We start from the raw sequence: 20,811 nt of genomic DNA on the forward strand, positions 1-20,811 counted from the left end.
CAAATCACCGAGATGTTATTATATTGTGCATCAACATGACAAAAATATTAAACCGCAACAGTAATGAATATGATGTACAGACTGTATTTTAGCTCCCTAATTGCTGGTGTTTTTTTGATTTTTAGTTAGTTTATATCAAACTGTTGTCACTTCTCAGAGAACTGATCGACAGGTCAGGATTATCTTAGCCAGCCTTCACTTCAACATACCCACTATGGTGGAAGCCATTAACAGACCAACTAGAAGCTACATTCAGTTTCTGTTTGGTGTTGGTGCACAAACAGAAAACATGTTTTTGCCAATATAAAAAAATGGCAACATAAAAACACAATTTTTTGACGTTTTTCCTAACGTCAGTCAGTCATTGTCCAACCCGCTATATCCTAACACAGGGTCACGGGGGTCTGCTGGAGCCAATCCCAGCCAGCACAGGGTGCAAGGCAGGAGCAAATCCCGGGCAGGGCACCAACCCACTGCAGGGCACACACACACACACATACATACATACACCAAGCACACACTAGGGACAATTTAGAATCGCCAATGCACCTTAATTGGAAAATTTTACTGCATTCATATGCAATTGGGTCAAACAGAAAGAAGGAAGTTGCTTTTGTTAATTATATGCAGTGACATTCCATTAGTACATAGTGCGAGTGCACCCAAAACCGCACGCAGCATACTGAAACTGTCAAGCAGCATCTATCCAGCATCACAGTGCTTCACAGGGAATAGCTCCCCATTTACATTGTCGATTAAGTGATGGAGCTTCATGGCACTCACTGTTTCAAAGGGGAACCCAACCACAGTCAGTGTGTATACTAGCATCATGGCACTTCACAGAGAACAACACGCCCCTCCCAGCTCAGAATGAATACATCGATTTGGAATCTGCACATATGTTGTTCACATCCACTCAGCAGTAAAATAATAATTAGAGGGAACATAGGTGGTGTAATTTTGGCACTCACAAAAGTTTTGGATTTTGGAATTTTGGATTAGAGATACTGAACCTGTATAAAACTCTACAGTACATTCACTTCAAAAACAGTGTAAATAATATACTAATAATATGTTTGTCATGACAGATTTCAAACTTGCAAATGTTATTTTGAGATAATTTGATGAAATATATTTTCACTGAACTTAGTTATTTAAGACATAAGCTAAAATGTAATGAGGTTACCTGCTGGCCTGTGTATCTCAGACCATCCAAATTCACCTTCCATTCAATGAGCAACTGAAACTGTTCCCTTTGCCCACCCCAGATTCTCACAACAAAACAGGATACTGATGTATCTAAGAGGTCTGGTAAGACCCCAAAGTCAAGACTTCTCCATGTTGGATTCTGAAAAAGAAAAAAAAAGCATGTATTTGGTTAATTGTGAATACTTTTTTTCTTTTTCTAAAGTAAATTTCATGTTCTATAGGCTAACCTTAAAATAAATGAACTTAAATAAAAAAAGAATAAATATTTTAATGCCAACAGTATACTGATGTGAACAGTTCCCCTGAATGCACTTTATCAATATACACACTTCATCTGTGCCCTTGCTGTTTACCAGTATAAAAGTAACACTGCTCTACGATATTACCTTTTTGACTTTGCAACTACGAATTTACTGACATCTAGAACCTTCTGTGCCACAATCAGCAACTGAGATTTTACATGACTACCAAAGAAGAGGCCTGGCCTGGTAATGGTTTGTATGGAATTGAAACATTCTGCCTAAGCCTGGGTAGGTTCTTTTTCACTAAGTATTCCTCTAGCCCATGTGAACCTGAATTGAAAACACAGGTAAAGATGTTGGTTGAATGAGAGAAGTTGTGATTCATGTATAAACCATACAATAAACATATTCTGGAGAAAAAAAAACTGCATGGTTTTGTAGGTGACATGAAAATAAAATGTATACTTGCAGTAAGTAACCATTCCGATTTACAAGTGCTTGTCCAGCCCAATGTCTAGTAAATGCAACTCCACCACACTCGTGCCAGTACAATTCATGAACACCAATGTATCTGACATCCCGTAAATGCCAAAAGAGACTCTGCGTTATTGGGCCCTTGAGCAAGGCCCTTAACCTTTAATTGCTGAGTAGTTTGAGTAGTGAGAAAAGTGCTATATAAATGCCAAACAAATGGCACTCAAACAGAAACCACATATCAAGGAGTGTATATATCCTAACAAACATGGTACTTTTTTTTTTTTTTTTAAATAATCATTGGAAAACACTTTTAGTTTTTAAATATAATAATAATAATAATAATTCATTACATTTATATAGCGCTTTTCTCAGTACTCAAAGCGCTATCCACACAGGGAGGAACCGGGAAGCGAACCCACAATCTTCCACAGTCTCCTTACTGCAAAGCAGCAGCACTACCACTGCGCCACCTGTGAGGACGATTCTACACTTCATTAAGTAAATCAAAGTAGAGTATACAGCCGTTTAACTAATAGTATAATTGGAAAAATATTCCTCCTTCATGAAAACACAATTTAATGTCTCAGGGCACTACTGCATATAAGCATTATTAATGTAAAAGTACTTTTTAAAAACCGCTTTTGATCAAAAATATAATAAAGAACATATTTTTCTAAAAACAGACAGATCCTTCATTATGAAAAAAAAAATCACATGTTCTTTGCAATAGCAGTGAAAAGAGACTAACAAATTAACATAGATGCAAGAGGAGATAACTCTGAGATTAACAGCCTCTTATTCGTATAATATGTATTACTTGAGACATACGAAGGACATAATACTTTGCCTTTAGCAATTAAGATAACAATTATAAAGGATTTTTTTTATACCTTGTGATGGATGGCCGGCGAGAGTTTCCAGCCCTCACCCCCAGGCCGCCAGGAGGAGCGACAGCATGGACGGGCCCCGAATTCCAGCAGGGCCTCATGGACTATGTAGTTTTTATGCACAGCCCTGCTGGATACCTTGGGGACCACCGGGAGTCGCTGTAGGGAGGCTCGTGGACTCTCATATGCCCTATAACCTGGAAGTGCGTCATAATCCCATGACAGGAAGAAACGATGTGCTCCCGGGTTGAAGATAAGAACTGTTTACCCTGAACCGGAAGGAATAAGGACTTGTGGGTAATGGAACAGAAACACCTCTGGGTCAGGGAGTATAAAAGGACTCTGGGAAAGCCCAGACACTGAGCTGAGCTGGGAGGTAGGGTGGCTAAGTGTCTGGGAGTGGAGGAGAGAGTATTGTGATTATTGTATTGAGAATAGTATTGATTATATGAGTAGTGTTGAGTGGAGGGTGCTTGGTGCACGTAATTATTGTATAATAAACAATTATTGTACTTTTACCTGGTGTTTGGAGTGGTACCTGAGGGTTCAAGAGGTGGATCAGAACCTCTACTGCTACAACCTATTAATATTTACTTCCACTGCACTATGTTTCCCTACAGCCAGTGTACATATCATAAACCTATAAATCGGATTTGGTATGTGGTACAACGGCATCATATTTTAAAACTTTCAGATATTTAAAAGAATTTAGTGTTATAAAATCAGGGCTGCCTCCAAGGTGTCATCTCTAAGTATAGTCCTTCCACACTAAGGAAATATTTTTCTCCCTTTTCAGGGTTAAAACCACAGACTGACCACTTCATACAAGCACCACTAACACTGTGTTCATGGCTTGTTAGGATCCAGTGGGTTAGACATTCTACAATATTGTCAAGCAGGAGTATTGTTTCTTCCTGATTAGTAAATCAAATTCTCTTTTTCTATTACAGGTGTCATAGGCTAACACTAGTCTATGCAATTTATTAGGGATGAGGAAATAATGAGGTTCCCACTTCACTTCATATGTTGTAATGTGTAATATTTATTATGATGCAACAATGAGTGACCTGCACTGATCAAAAAATAACAATTATTCAATTCCTATCAATACAGTCTTTTTTCCAGACATCGCTGATCTTTTCTTACAATGACTTGGCCTTCCACAGCTAAACAAAACTCTAAAATTGCAAAACACACTGGGTGCCAGTATTTAATTTTTAACTATTACTAAAAGATGCAGATAGAAGATAGGAGATCATCACCTCAAAGATTCCCTACTGAATTTACCTTAAAAATGTGCCTTCAAAAGAAAAATATGGCTTACTGCTCTTCACAATCTTGATTGGAACAGCTCATGGCTCCTATCATAAAGGTCTTTATTTGTAGATGACATGTTCCATTGCTTAGTAATGCTCCTTCTCACTTTCTTGGCTTTTTGAGCACTTTTGAGCTACATTATTTGTATGAAAATGTGCTATATAAATAAATGTTGTTGTTGTTGTTTGAAACCCTGTCTGGCTATAAAATGAATTGGCCAAAGTCTACTCTCCATTCCATTACATTTCCTATGCTGTAAGTTGGTTTATCCAACATATGTTCTTTTAGATAACTCATTGAAATATTCAGTACTAAATACCTGTTCTTTTTAGAGGACACTACAGAGTCTAATTGCCCAATATATCTTTAAAAAAGTCAAGGAATACTTTTCTTCATGGTCCTTTATTCCACTGTCATTCCACTTTAATCCGAATGAATACCATCCCACATTTCAATTATGTTAGCGCCATGCCCCCTCTCTCACACTTCTCTCCCAACTATTTCTCCAATAAGTTGTTGTTTCTGCTATTTTAACTTTAAACAAAATTATAGTTTAATTTTACATATGCCGATTTCCACTCATATATAGCCAAAAAGCCAGACATGCCAAGGAAAAACTGCATCAGCAGAGTAATCTTTAGAGTAATGCAAAAAATTCATAGGATGTAAAGTAAAGAAAAATAGGTTGTTATTTTTCATCCATACTATACTACATTTTCCTGTCGGAGTATAATTATTGCAACATTAGAACTGATGAGCAATCAACATAAGGATGGAAGTCTAAATATTGTTAATTTAAAGTGGAATATTTATTTAAAATATAGTTAATATAGTCTTAGCCTAATTGGCATAGCAGTGCACACTGATTAGCACTGCCACTTTTCACATCCACCGTACTCAGTTCAAATGTAGCACCTCATTGTCTGCATGGAGTTAGCATGTTCTCCCTGTGTCTTGTTGTTTTTGTCCGGGTGCTTCAGTTTTCCGTCCCACATTCTCAAAGCCTTGAAGGATTTGTTAAATGATTCCAGTGTGGGTGTAATAGTGTACTCTGCGATGGACAAGTACTCGGTCAAGACCCTTTTCCTACATTGTACTTGGTACCACTAGGACAGGCTGTCACTCTCTGCTCTTCTGAATTGAAGTAAGCAGGTTTGAGAATAACTATTATTAGTTTGCAAGTGACTATATTTGCTTTGAGATTACCAAGAATTGTTGCCAATACCAAAGGAAATTTCTAAAAAGACCAAAAAGAATGTAAAGATGAATTGTAGGAATACAGGGAAAGGCCTCCTACGAAGTCTTATTTTTATGCTGAAATGTCCTCCATTTTAGAGTTAGAGAAGTGACAGCATTAGCCACATGAACTTATACAATCTTGAAAGTTATCCATGAGCATTGTTTATCTTTTCCTGTGTCACTGGTTCAGGTTTAAAAGCAGTCAGTCTAACACAGACTTTTTAAATAAATGTCAATTAGAAGTGTTGGAAGTCAGTTCATTAATAATAAAAAAAGTAAAACTGAATACAAATTCACTAAACAATCCAAGTCAATTTCCTGAATTTTTAAATTGATTTTAGCAAAAGAATATATTTTAGCCTGTCTTTAGCCCTCAATTTAATACATTTAAACTGCATTTTAAACATAGGGCATGAAGCCCCCATCTTCAACTCGTGCTGTACGCTTGCGTAACTCAACTAAACAGCCAATCAGAAAGGCTGAATTTTGCAGGTGCACACTCTGGTCAGGATAATCTACAACGGGAAGATGTCATCCTATGCTTGCAACTGTAACAAAAAATAAACAATGAAAAAACTAATTAAATCTTAAGTAAGAAATCAGTTACAATTATAAAATAGTAATTTTAAAAAGATGTTGAATATTCTTGCAACCAGCAGGAGAGATTGATTACCAAATATGTGCAAAAAATATGTTTTGAAAAACTTAAATTTGCAGGAATTACTGAACTGCCCTCTATCCCATGCTCCCTCTAATCTACAGTCCTGGTTCCCTATCAAATCCAATATAGTCTATCTCAGATTACTCCTTAATCATCCATTCATTTCCTTAAAATTAAAGCCACATCCCCCTACTTTAACCTCCTTAGTCTTATATGCTGTCCAGATATGGCAAAAAGTTGAGAAGTATCTTGGCACACCTCCAGTTTTGGCACAACCACACTTGATAGATTTTTTAGTGCAATTCCTACAGCTTTAGTTAAATTACTTGGTTTACTTTAATGTAACTTTTTTTTCTGTACAGTTGTCTAACATCAAGTGGCAGCTCTCCGGCTTCTGATCAGCTGGCCTTTCAACACTGAACAGCAATGGTCTTGCTCTAGTGAGTTTGACCAGTTGGCTTGTAGTGTAGAAGGAGGACAGTTTCAGTCAAAGCTTTTAGGTGAGCATAATAAAATATGGTATCTAAAGTAAAGATTTTGTTATCAAGCAGAATTTTGCACTCAATGAGATTAGGAAATAGCACCATTTTTATTCATCAACTGTTTTTCTTCCTATAGTTTATGAAACACCAGTTCACATCTTGAATGTTTATGGTGAGTGAAATGTATGTTATAAAAATTTTTAATAATACCGACTTAGCTAGGCATTCACAGCTTTGCACATTCGAGAGGGCATAATTTCTATTTACAGTCAAAACCTGTCCTATACTAACAGCCAGCTGAACATAAAGAAGCAATAGAAAGAAAAAATTAAAATTGGAGCAGCAGCGTTTTTTTCTAGGCATGATGTAAGAAAGGTCTTCCATACTCTTGCTTTGTATCACTCACCACAGCAGACAACGGTGGAAGAACTCTATCACTAATACATTTTCAATTTTATATCTTTATTTAAATACAAAATTGTATTGTATGAATCTCACTTTAAAGATTTTTTTTAAGTTATGCAGAATCTTGATGCAGAGTCTTTGGGATGAACCCTATAAATAACACATTCTGGGTTTTAATACCTACTGCAGCATTATTTTCAGTTATCACTGTTCAGTTATTATTAGAGGCTTCCATATGTATTTGAGGTATTAAGATTTTCTTGCTTTTTGTCCATGCAACTAGTAAAAATTAAGCATCAATAATAAAAACAACAATAATAATAACAATAATAATAATAATAAAAGTAACAGTTACTTAAATAATTTAAGCAATAATTTCACCATTAAAAATTTTAGAAATTCTGTAGTAGACAAGGCGGCACAGTGGTAGCACTGCTGCCTCGCAGTAAGGAGACCCAGGTTCGCTTCCTGGGTCCACCCTGCGTGGGGTTTGCATGTTCTCCCCGTATCTGCGTGGGTTTCCTCCGGGTGCTCCGGTTTCCTCCCACAGTCCAAAGACATGAAGGTTAGGTGTATTGGCGATCCTAACTTGTCCCTATGTGTGTGTGCGTGCGTGCGTCTGTTCTGGCTGGGATTGGCTCCAGCAGACCCCCGTGACCCTGAGACAAGAGGTTCAACTCTCTTCAAAGTGTTTTTTTTAAAACAGAAATTTGTGGTTATTGTATATATGTACTCTATCTATAAAGCCAGTCAATTATGTCATTCATCACTTATATTTATTATTAAAACAAACATATTATGTAGTAATAATTATACACTTTCTGTAGCACACTGTATCAGGAAAAAAAGAACAGGTGCAGAAAAACACTTCTTTGTGTGAGCCTGCATCCTGGAGCGGTGTAAGGTCATCTAGAATATCCCAACAATTTTGGATGCATACAGTATATCATAAATTTTAAAGCTTTTATAAAATATCTGTTACATTAGTAAACCAAGCAATTGAGGTTAATATGATGAAATACTATATCACATTATGATAAAAGGACAGTATGACAGCCCAGTCCACTTTGAATACTATGGGTTTATGGAGGTGAAATAAGGACCTGCTGCATTTGGAATAGATCACTTTTAATTTACTGTATATTCCAATTTAAATTACAATTGACTGAATTTATAAATAGTTCTATTCTGTTAATATTTCTGCCTCATCATACAGAAAAATGAGGGATGAACATAAAGATTTCAGTATTTGAATATCAAATATCATTTCTTTTATCTTTCTGACATTCAAAGAAACTAAACAGAAATATAATTGAAATAATGGCTTTCAAACTAATAATAATAATAATTCATTACATTTATATAGTGCTTTTCTCAGTACTCAAAGCGCTATCCACACAGGGAGGAACCGGGAAGCGAACCCACCCCCATATGTATTTAATCACCACAGCATTATCTGAACAGCAATAATCAATGCTCCATTATCAAAACTACAGGCAAGTTTGGTGTCATATGAGACACATGATAGGGCCATAAAATGCATGGGTAATGAATACACACGCTAAAAAGTCACCATGTTAGTGCAGTCTTAAGGACACCACCAGGGAATCAGTACAAAGCAGAGGTACTATGTGAGAAGGAGAGGAAATATGTCCCAGGATCAAACATGTCATGTTTCACCATAATGCCACAGCACCAATATCCTAGAACTCCAGGACAGAGCCTAAATTAGTTTGGAGTTAGAACAACAGTAGCTGCCAACAGTTTACTTGTTTGAGGAAAAACAGGCCAGAGGATTATAAGAAAGTGCACCAAGACTAAAGCCTCATGGGAGTGACTGGAGTGCTTGGTTTGGTAATAAGGTGAGAAGTGCACTAACAACTGACTTTGTGTATTAAAAACCCCAGAGAAGCATTAGGATATGCAGTTTTCTTTTTTGATTATATATAGTTATTAGTTCCCATTATCGTGTCATTTATATATTAAAAATGCAATTTTTTAATACTTTCTTTTACCCCTGTCCTATTCTGGGTTTTAGAATGATTTGAAGTTAGTAAAGTGAAGGCCAGTTAAACTAACTAAAGTTAGTTAGTGAAAACCCAGAAGTTAGTTAGTCAAAACTTTACTTTTTGTTAATAATTTTGAAATATCACATTAGAATGTAGGTGTCCAGCTACTTAAATTTGAAACATATACAAGTAATAATGAAGTCATAGAATGTGACTGTGTTCAGGTCTTTTCACCTAATATCTACCTAGTTTTATTATATGCATGTAGGGTCAGTATTAAATAATTAGCAACTGCAGTACAAAAAAAAAAAAAAATAAGGAAGACTTCACACCTTAACAAATCTCACTGTAAAAAGTCTCACATCTAGTTATTTGCATAAAACCCTGTGCAATTTCACACAATTCTGTACATAATCTAGCAAGGGCTTCGTTTTAAGAAAACAAGTCTAGCAAGACACTGTTCCAGAAAGAGATGACACACCATGCCAACACCTTGTGATTTCTTGCTTTTTTATTTTCTTGACTTTATTCAGACTGTAACATTGTTTTATTATGCACTGATTTTTTTATGATCATAAAGATGTATAGTGGTTATCATTAAAACGGTCAATGGTGCTTCTAGTAGTACCGGGATGCTGTTTAGCTGGTATTCTCTCCTCTTTCATTTCCAGCATGCTAACTGCCATCATCTACTGGCAGAGGGACATTATGCAAAGTAACAGCACTGAATCGAGATCATTCTGCCCTCTGCTTGCAGAGGATTATGGAACATTGTAGGATACAAAGAAGGTAGGGCTGAGCATATTTTTTGAATAACAGATCTGTGAAGCAAGCCTGACAATTGAACAACTCTAACAAACTTCATATGGCTTCATGAATGCCCCTCATTATTTTGCACTCGTGGTCATTTGCTGCTTAATCTGCACAAAAACCAATAAAATATCACCTCAACATCATCTTCTGCATCATTATTATCATTCAAAAAAAAGAGTAACATATTAAAGAACAAACAGCATAATGTGACGCAAATAACCCAGACACACCTGTTACCGCTTGTATGATATATGCAGGATGCATATTCCAGAAGAACCCTTCACAAAATTCAAAAAGAAAACCCTCTCCATTCAAATATGACAAAAAGTTAATGTTTTGTTTCTTGAAAAAGACAGTCCAATTTTGAGTTAGTTTTGTCAGGTCTGATCTGTACCGTATTAGCTTTCCACGTAATTTAGAAGACAAGAAATAAACAGCATTCTTACAAGTATGTTCAAAGTGGCTATTTGTCCTTAAAAGCTGAATAGGCTGCTGCACAGCACACATGCATGTCTCTGCTGCTTCAAAAATGTGCTTATTCTTTCAAACCCATACTGACTGTAATATGGCATCTTTCAGCTGCTCCTATAATGTTTTTATTCCTTCAAACCCATCTTGACTACATTGCATTTTTAGATGTTTGAACACACAAATTTAACATTTGCACTGACAATATTCTGCCTCTACATTACAGTATTTACATCTTACTGTTAAGCACAAGCAGATTTCTTTCTCTGTACATATTGATGTAGGACAGAACTAAACGTGCAAAATACCTCCAGAAAATACTAGCCGCAAATATCCTCAAAATGGGTCCAAAGCAAGAATCCAACCTTGATGATGTGAGTTTATGTCTTAATACATTCATAACTGTAAATTATGGCAATTAAAAAAAATCATGAGTGGCAAGGTTAAGGTTCCACAGTACTGAGATAAAAAATCAACTTCTTAACAAGAAAAAAAAGATGAGAAATATCACAACACATGCACCAAGACTAAAGCCTAATGCGAATGACTTTTTAAACTGAAGACTCTCCTCTCCCTCTCATTTGTTGGTCAAGAGTCATGTTTAAAATTTAAAAAGTAACTAGCAAAATACCCGCGCTTTGCAGCGGCGAAATACTGGCTGAATATTTAAATTAAGAAAAAAGTAAACATTTTTAAACTGAGGGAAAATATACAAATAATTATTTGTTAAGGATCTCTTTGTACACGACGTTGTCAGTTTGTCCCTCCGGTTGTAATATGACCAAGCTGTGTGCTGAGCTTACTCTTGAGCATGCAACATACAGTTGGCCATGTGAAAAGCAATCCTGCCTCAAATCAATGCCAACCTTTTATAGTGTTTGTCCTTGAGACTTATGTCATTGCGAAGCAGAGCCTTACTGGAAATTGAATGCGTTTGAATTGAAATGGGAGATTAGATGGTATAACGGGGATGCGAGGAATAAAAACTGTGTCACCCGAGGCACTGCCAGTAAAAATAGTTGCTTCAATCAGGTTGTTTTGTAGAGATGTGACCTGAAGTCTCGTGCCGTTACAAAGTTTTGGTGGCTGTAAGTTTCTCAGTAACATTATTGGTGCCCCGACCTTCAAAATGAGATTATGCTCAGGAGTGCCTGGAGGATTTAGAGTGTTGAGAAACTTTATCGGATAATGCACCGCGTCTTCTACTTCTACAACTGAATCAACAGATTGATATGTTTTTGGTTGTGAAGGTAGTTCTTGAAGTAAAATGTGGTTTATAGTCGTAGTCATGTCATTTTTTGGTGTCAGGATAGCTCTCTCTCTTAACCATGACACGTTATTTTGGTGGAGATTTCGTAGATCGGGGTAAACATTTTGAAGAAGGCTTTGTAAGGTATTCACGATGAGACAGAGATTTGTAGGAATATTTATTTTACGATTTTCTTGTATGAAGGTGCCATCACCTATACTCATCAGAAGAGCAGAACACTCCTCGGCTTTTTTGTCGCCTTTCAAATGAACTCTCATGTTTATTTTTAAAGTAACAACATTGATTTGTGGCCATAAGTATGAAGATTTCAGAGATGCTTTAACTTCATCAGCGCGTGTTCCTCTGCGCACGACTGGTAGGGTTTGGCGGAAGTCTCCAGCCAGTAACACTGTCAAGCCTCCCATAAGTTTGTTGGTGTTTCGGATGTCTTGGAGGGTCCTGTCTAAAGCCTCAATACCTGCTCTGTGTGCCATAGTGCATTCATCCCAGACAATAAGCTGACAATGTTGCAGCACTTCAGCCATGTTGCTTTGCTTTGATATGTTACACATGGGGGATTCAGTATGGTTCAGGTTCAGAGGCAGCTTGAAAGCTGAATGAGCAGTTCTGCCACCCTCTAGAAGAGTTGCAGCAATGCCAGAAGAAGCCACAGCTATGGCAATGTTACGTTTTGCTCGGATTTTTGCAAGGAGAAGGTTTATTAGGAATGTCTTACCAGTTCCTCCTGGAGCATCAAGGAAAAACACTGTGCCAGTGGCTGACGCAACGCTGCTCATGATTTGGTCATAAACTGACTTTTGGTCACTATTTAGCAAATGCTCGTTATTTGTGACTATATTGGCCAATTGCGAGGTGTTGTAAGATGTCTCTTTCAAGTACTCGGGATTTGATGTAAGTTGTACCAGTTGTGTTAAAGGTGAAGGCAAACCGTAATGATGAAGAGATTGACCTCCAATACCAATTACGTAGTTTTGAAGCAACTGTAGACAGTTGTTATAGATCAAATTTAACCACTGGTGGACTTCTGTTCGTATATGATCTTTTTCAGTCTGTCTCCTAATATCATTTGCTATGCTGTCTTTATGTTTTTCCCATAGGTTTAAGGGGTTTTCCATTTGGCAGAACACCAACATGACAGCAAACAGTTCACGGATCTTTTGAGGTGAGCGAGACAGAGCAGCTTCCTGTAGAGTCTCGTCCCAGTTGATATCGTCATGTAATAAACCGAGTGCCCTGCAGGCTGACTTATAGGTCGGATGTAGGACACCATCAACTGTTCTGAGAGATTTGAAAGATGTGGGACCTGTGACTTTGTTGAGCAGCAGTCGAAGATGGTAGCATTCAGAGTTATTCGGGTGTACAGTGTAGACCCGTCCCAGCACATTATGCTTTTTCACTCCCGAATGTCCTGATACAGGGTTGCCTTGTTTTCTTCGACGAAACATGTTGTTTGCCCACACATAATATGATGGAATTTCATTATAATGAAGTTGTTTTGCAAAATCATCGTGTTTACAAAGGTCAAAGAATGCTAAAAGGGTGGTTTGTGGTGGATTGTGTACTTTATCGGCAACGTTGGCTTCTGTGAAATAAATTCTTTGTCCGTTCTCAAGATGCACAGCAAGATGAACGACCGGAGGGTAACGTTCGTGAATGGGAAAACAGAAAATGCGCCAGGCTGCTTCAGAGCTACTAATGTAACGACCAGCTTCGTATCGAGATACTTCGTCATTTTCATTTTGTATTGTAAATACTGCCTGGTCACTTCCCTTGTTAACATACTTGCAGATGTATTTGATTGATTTTACTGAAGTGCAAAATTCGACATTGATGTGAGCATTGAAGAAGCGGGACAGCACAGGACTATAAGGGACCACCCATCTGTTGTCGATATCTACTCCTTTGATGTTAATTGTATGACCTCCATCAGCAGGTCCGCGCCGGCGGTACTGAGGGTAACCATCTTCTCCGGTCTGAGTTTCTGAGATGAACGGACGCGGGTACTTCTTAGTGCATATTCTGTTGATCATGCAGGGTGAGTTGATATTATGAGGTCCACATGGGCCGTGAATCATGGTGGATTTTACTATTTTGTGTAGGGCAGGGTCAGTCTGTGGATCAGGAATTTCCGCACGGATGACTTCATCGATGAGAGCTGGTTTAATCCTATCTTTTAACCACAATAGAATGTGTGCATGGGGAATACCTCGCTTTTGCCACTCTATGGTGTACATGTAGCAATTTGTACAGCCAAAAATGTTACTCTTCGTGAGCAAGTCTATGATTTTGCGAATCTTGAGATGAAATACACGACTGATAAGGTCGTGGCGATCGTGAGGTTTTTGACGTGGAAGGAGAATTTCAGTGATCTCAGGCCATTTAGGATTGCAAGTAAATGTGATGAATAAGTCAGGGCGGCCATAATGACGTACGTATGTCATTGCGTCTTGTGTACGCTCGTGCATATAGCGAGGTCCTCCAGTGAAGGAAGATGGTAATATCACAGCTTGACCAAGTTCTATTAAATCAGTGTCTTTTTTGTCAATAGCATCTTTTAAGTGAATGTAATTTTCAGCTCGTAGTTTTTTCTGATTTAGTCTGATATAATTGAGTCGTTCGGATTCAATTTTTACATACATATCAACTAAAAACTGATTTAATAAAGTTCAGAAGAAAAGGATAGTATTATCATGATGTTGTCTGATCATAAGGCGGTATGAATAGAAGTTTGCTGCAGAGACTGTTTTGTTCATAGGTAACTTACTGGTAGCATGAACTTGAGGTATAGACACAGAATAGCCGTCTTCACCATAGCAGAGCATGAGAGGATATTGAAGTGCATCATAGGATCTGTGGGTTTCCTTAATGCGTTGTAGTTTATTGTCTCTGGTTTTCAACACAATATCTCTACTGTTGAACGTTTGCCCAACGATGACAACACCAACTTGATGAACTGTGGGTTTATTAAATCTGCCTTTGTGTGCATGTAATGGTTTTTTGTCTGCGTGAATGACAACTTTGAAGTGTTTGTCATCATCTGAAATACTGTCCATTGTGGAGTGGAAGTCCTGGATGTAAGTGTTACAGTCATGGAGCATTTTTTGTAATTGCTTGACCAGGGGTATGTTAAGTCCAGAAAAATTAGCGCAGCGGATTTGTGCTTCCTTTTCATCATCCCCGACAAAATAAATTTGCAAAAATTTGTGTTCCTCTCTCGGCATAGGTAAAAGACTGCCAATCAAGTGATACACTTGTCCCTGAACTTTAAATGAAGGCATAAAATTTCCCTCAACGATTTGTTTAGCACCAAATGACGTCATTTGAAATGCGCTGTTGTACTTTTGAATATTGTTCAAGAAATGCTCACTTTGAGGATGTTCGCCATTTAGCAGGCTCTCAAGAAGGTCAGGAAGCTTACGTAAAGGAGTGAGAGAGACTTTACCACCGTTACAGCACAAACCAGGAGACTCGCATTTCCACTTCTGAGCTTGACAATAGTCACAGTGAACATCAATGGATCCAATGTGTACTGTTTTGTCAGACTCATAATGTATGTTTGGGTCATACGCAAATCCACAATTGGCTTTTTTGAGCCAAACTTGTTGTTTTCGTATGAGCCGCTTTTCATTATTGGGATCGTATCTAGAAACAGAAGCTCTATTAACTTGTGGATTTGCCTCCGTGTATTTAGCGACAGCGTCTCTATGAACTTGTGGATTTGCTTGCGAGTATTTAGCCACAGCGTCCCTATGAACTTGTGGATTTGCTTGCGAGTATTTAGCTACAGCGTCCCTATTAACTTGTGGATTTGCTTGCGAGTATTTAGCCACAGCGTCCCTATTAACTTGTGGATGTGCCTGCGAGTATTTAGCCACAGCGTCCCTATTAACTTGTGGATGTGCCTGCGAGTATTTAGCCACAGCGTCCCTATGAACTTGTGGATGTGCTTGTGAGTATTTAGCCACAGCGTCCCTATGAACTTGTGGATTTGCTTGCGAGTATTTAGCCACAGCGTCCCTATGAACTTGTGGATTTGCTTCTGAGTATTTAGCCACAGCGTGTTTATTAAGTTGTGGATTTTTGTGCGAGTATTTGGCGGCAGCTGCACGAAGTTGCTTCCGTCTAGCTGCATCAGAAAATCTACCACGACTTCTGATACGCCTCCTTTTTACTGTGTTCTCACAGCTTGGATTGCTGCTGTCATAATCGGCTCGAGCTGGATTTGTGTTGAACTGACATTCGGTATGTGTCAATCGATATAAGCATACAACTGGCTTCATCAATAACTTCGCATCCATGTTTTGAGAGTTGAAATATTCATAAACATCAAAGTGTCCACTACTCAAATCGTCACCTGTGAATCTAAGATGTTTAAGAGGCATTGACGGTTCTCCAAAGGTGTAAAATATTTGGCCATTTCGGTATACTTGAAAGCGACAACCAAACAATTCAGCGGCAGCCATCAACTCACATGCAGAACCATAGGTGAAGGGCTTAAGCATTTCAGTCTTATAGTGCTCCTGTGTAGTATAATTATCTCCTGTACCATCATCAGTCCACACTTTGAACTTGTCCCAGTCATTTAATACATAAGACACAATGTCCCTGCGGATATCAAAAGAGAGCCTTATATGTTCGTGCAATATGTAACACACAGAATGGAAAAGGCAGGCGCCATCTCCGGGCATACACACCACTCGGTAAGTGATAGTTCTTTGATTGATGGTGATCACCTCGATAGACATTTTAATAGGGGTAGAGTTGCAAGAATAAAGGGAATGGGTACTTGATCAACAGCAGAGAAGTCGCGGATTAAATAAAGAAAATGGGTACCTGAACACTAAAGTAAGTGTAAAATATCTATACAATAACTACAACAATCTTAACAAATGAACAATAAAACAACGGAGAATCCGTGGATTAAATGTGCCTTATAAATTGCGCAGCGCCTTATATGGGTAGGCAGTCAGGCAAAGAAAGGGATTCAAATATATAAACGAAGAAAACAGCAGCAGAGAAGTCGCGGATTAAATAAAGAAAATGGGTACCTGAACACTAAAGTAAGTGTAAAATATCTACACAATAACTTTAACAATGTTAAGAAATGAACAATAAAACAGCGGAGAACTCGTGGATTAAATGTGCCTTATAAACTGCGCAGCGGCTTATATGGGCAGGCAGTCAGGCAAAGAAAGGGATTCAAATATATAAACGAAGAAAACAGCAGCAGAGAAGCCGCGGATTAAATAAATAAAATGGGTACCTGAACACTAAAGTAAGTGTAAAATATCTACACAATAACTATAACAATCTTAACAAATGAACAATAAAACAGCGGAGAACCCGTGGATTAAATGTGCTTTATAAACTGCGGAGCGCCTTATATCGGCAGGCAGTCAGGCAAAGAAAGGGATTCAAATATACTGTATAAACGAAGAAAACAAAAGCAGAGAAGCCGCGGATGAAATGTGCCTTATATGGCGTTCGTTTATAACACAGCGAAAAAGATGTGTAAAGACCGCTTCACAAAAAAACTGCAGAGCGCCTTATTTTCGTTGGCGAAGCAAGGAAAAAGGACGGCCTTATATCTCGCTCGTTTATAACACAGCAAAAAAGATGTGTAAAGACCGCTTCACAAAAAAACAGCAGAGCACCTTAGCTTCCTTGGCGAAGCAAGGAAAAAGGACGGCTTTATATCTCGTTCGTTTATAAAACTGTGGATAAGCTTTGAAAAGAATGCCTCCTTGGCGAACTGCAGAGCGCCTTATGTTCCTTAGCGAAGCAAGGAAAAAGGACGGCCTTATATCTCGCTCGTTTATAACACAGCGAAAAAGATGTGTAAAGACCGCTTCACAAAAAAACTGCAGAGCACCTTAGCTTCCTTGGCGAAGCAAGGAAAAAGGACGGCCTTATATCTCGCTCGTTTATAACACAGCGAAAAAGATGTGTAAAGACCGCTTCACAAAAAAACTGCAGAGCACCTTAGCTTCCTTGTCGAAGCAAGGAAAAAGGACAGCTTTATATCTCGTTCGTTTATAAAACTGTGGATAAGCTTTGAAAAGAATGCCTCCTTGGCGAAGCAAGGAAAGGAATTCACACACCGCAGCGAAGAACGGCTTTATATGGGCAGGCAGTCAACTACGTGAGGGGCGTGGTGATTTCCGCAGCAGCCGCAGGGAGGCGTGATGATGCAAGACGCAACCACCTTCTATGGCCGTATACAGTATAAGAAAAAGGTTCCAGTTATGACCGTTACGCTTTGAATTTCGAAATGAAACCTGCCTAACTTTTGTAAGTAAGCTGTAAGGAATGAGCCTGCCAAATTTCAGCCTTCCACCTACACGGGAAGTTGGAGAATTAGTGATGAGTGAGTCAGTCAGTCAGTGAGTGAGTGAATCAGTCAGTGAGGGCTTTGCCTTTTATTATTATAGATTACTGTGAGGTTACAGTTTCCTGTTTATGATGTGCATTGATTATTCCGGAAAATATAATTAACATTATTTTAGCAAAAAATAAAAAAGCATGTGATTTGCAAGTTTTCAGCATATGACTGGATAACTGACATGTGTATTTTATTTCCTTTTTCTATGGATGTTTATGGCATTGTTTGTGATTGTACAGCATTGGTTATTGACTTTTTTTACATCACAAATGGTGTGGACACTAGAGGGCACTCCAGCTCCCCACAACCCAACATAGACCGGCACAGGTCACAAGTTTAAAACATAAAACAGTTTTTATTATGGGAAACTCTTCCCAAAGTGTTTCCCACCACAGCCACAAGTGAGTACAAGCACACCAGCATACAATTGTTCTTCTTCTTTCTTTCTCTTTGTCACTGCCTTCTCCGCTCCTCCCAGCAAGTTTCGTTCACCTTCCACCCAAGTCTGGCTCCTCCCTGTGAGGCCAGCAAGTCCTCTTACATTGGCCAACCCAGAAGTGCTTCTGCTCTTCCAACCATGTGGTCTGTAAGCACTTCTGGGTAAGGTGGAAACCCCATGCCATACGGCTCCTCAGTCTTTGCAGTGCTCACTGGAGGCACCCACGGTACCCAAAAGGGATACGGTAAAGAATTCCAAGTCCCATGATGCCCTGTGGGAATCAGGGGCACTGCTGCAACCCAGAGGAGCTTTCAGCTAGCGTTCTGGGGGGAGGCAGTGCCCTAAAGAACCTCATCAAGGACTTTGTTAAATGGTGCGACTCAAACCACCTACACCTGAACACCAGCAAAACCAAGGAGCTGGTGGTGGATTTTAGGAGGCCCAGACCCCTCATGGACCCCGTGATCGTCAGAGGTGACTGTGTGCAGAGGGTGCAGACCTATAAATATCTGGGTGTGCAGCTGGATGATAAATTGGACTGGACTGCCAATACTAATTCTCTGTGCAAGAGAGGACAGAGCCGGCTATACTTACTTAGAAGACTGGCGTCCTTCAACATCTGCATCAGACGGTTGTGGCGAGCGCCCTCTTCTACGCGGTGGTGTGCTGGGGAGGCAGCATTAAGAAGAAGGACGCCTCACACCTGGACAAACTGGTGAGGAAGGCAGGCTCTATTGTAGGCACTGAGCTGGACAGTTTGACATCCGTGGCAGAGTGACGGGCGCTCAGCAGGCTCCTATCAATAATGGAGAATCCACTGCATCCACTAAACAGTATCATCTCCAGACAGAAGAGCAGCTTCAGCGACAGACTGCTGTCATTGTCCTGCTCCACTGACAGACTGAGAGATCGTTCCTCCACCCAAACTATGCGACTCTTCAATTCCACCCAGGGGGGTAAACGTTAACATTATTCAAAGTTATTGTCTGTTTTTACCTGCATTTTTATTACTCTTTAATTTAATATTGTTTTTTGTATCAGTATCCTCCTTTGAAGTATGTGAATTTCCCCTTGGGATTAATAAAGTATCTATCTATCTATCTATCTATCTATCTATCTATCTAAAGAAGCTGCCTTCCCCATCCTTCTGTCTCTTGGGTGTCCCTGCCTGGTTGGGCTGGTGGCCGTCCCTTACAATGGTTTCCCTCAGTCCTGCATAAAAACATGAGCTTAAAATTTTTTTCTTGATGGACACTACAAACTATATGTGGTAAGTACCATATAAAAATATTTTTGAGTGGCATATTCCATTAGAATCATTTAAAATCTTTCATCAAAAGTCTCAAAAATAATTTAAACTGACATGAACAAAATGAAAAGTTGATTCTTTCTGGAATAAATTAAGCTTGTAAGGTGTCCTCTAACTTTAATCAATATGCATAAAAACTTGAGTTTTCTTTTTAGATTAGGCACTCAAATAATGTGAGAGCACTTTAAAACAAAACAGCATGGCTAATGCAAAACAGTGCAACTGTTGTTACCTAACATTTGTGCAATCTAAAAGACAATATGCGTACAGACGCCCTAATGTATGGCACTTTTCACTAATTCAAGACTACAACAAAATGAAACCAGACTGTGGATGACTATATTTTCCAAGAATTTTCCCATTACAAGCAAGAAATCTAAAGGAGGCATTAAGTTGTACATAGAGAGCACTCTCAAACTATGGCTGAAACAATGCCATGCCCAAGTAGATAAAACATTTTTTAAAATTAAAATAATAAAACAGAGAAGGAAATAACATAAGTAGGAATAAAGTATGATAATTAACAAAACAGACACAAAGCCCTGGCTAACCCTGAGGACATAGATATCCTAAGGCTTGCACCCGTCTCTATTTGGCAGGATGCTTTGAACACTTTACTACCAAACTGAGTTAAAATAAATAAACGGGAGCCTGTGACAACTCTAATAAATTAAGACCTAATATTGTTGAAGAATTACTGAATACTAAGGTTTACCCACAAGATAACTAAGAATTTGCTTAAGGTGATGTCCCCTAATTTTTTTTAAAGCAATGCATGTTCTACTACAAAAATATACAATACAAAATCATTTCCTGTTTACAAACTTAATAAATTACTGGGCCTTGTGACCCATCTTGATAATGGTGTCTTTTTTGCAGTGAATCCTTGATAACCCTCTCAAAGGATATAATAAACATCCTGTTCTCTTATCCAAAAAGAAAATAAAAGCAAAAAATTAAGAAAACAAGGGAGCCATTAGAGCAGCAGAAAATAATCATATGATATGAATGAATCGCCTGTATGAATTGTAAAATGCTTTTAGACTTACAAAATATAGGTTTATGACTTAATCACCATAGGATGCAGGAGATAATGTTTAACACTGAAAAGAGAACTGTGCTTTTGTTTTACAATTGTTTTCAGTGCCTTTTAGGGATTTTCTTTTCTTCCAACATACTTACTTGTAAAGGGTAATTTGGTA

At 38.5% G+C, this 20,811-nt stretch overlaps 1 protein-coding gene across 1 annotated transcript in view; it reads right to left on the minus strand.

Moving 5' to 3' along the window:
• Positions 1–20,811, minus strand: part of uvrag (UV radiation resistance associated gene) — a 339,167-nt gene that overhangs the window by 289,178 nt on the left and 29,178 nt on the right. Inside the window, exon 4 of the mRNA XM_028800118.2 lies at positions 1,187–1,348. Coding sequence (XP_028655951.1) covers positions 1,187–1,348 — 162 coding nt within the window. The remainder of the gene's footprint in view (positions 1–1,186; positions 1,349–20,811) is intronic.

This window comes from Erpetoichthys calabaricus, chromosome 4 (genome assembly GCF_900747795.2).
Source record: "Erpetoichthys calabaricus chromosome 4, fErpCal1.3, whole genome shotgun sequence".
Lineage (NCBI taxonomy): Eukaryota > Metazoa > Chordata > Cladistia > Polypteriformes > Polypteridae > Erpetoichthys > Erpetoichthys calabaricus.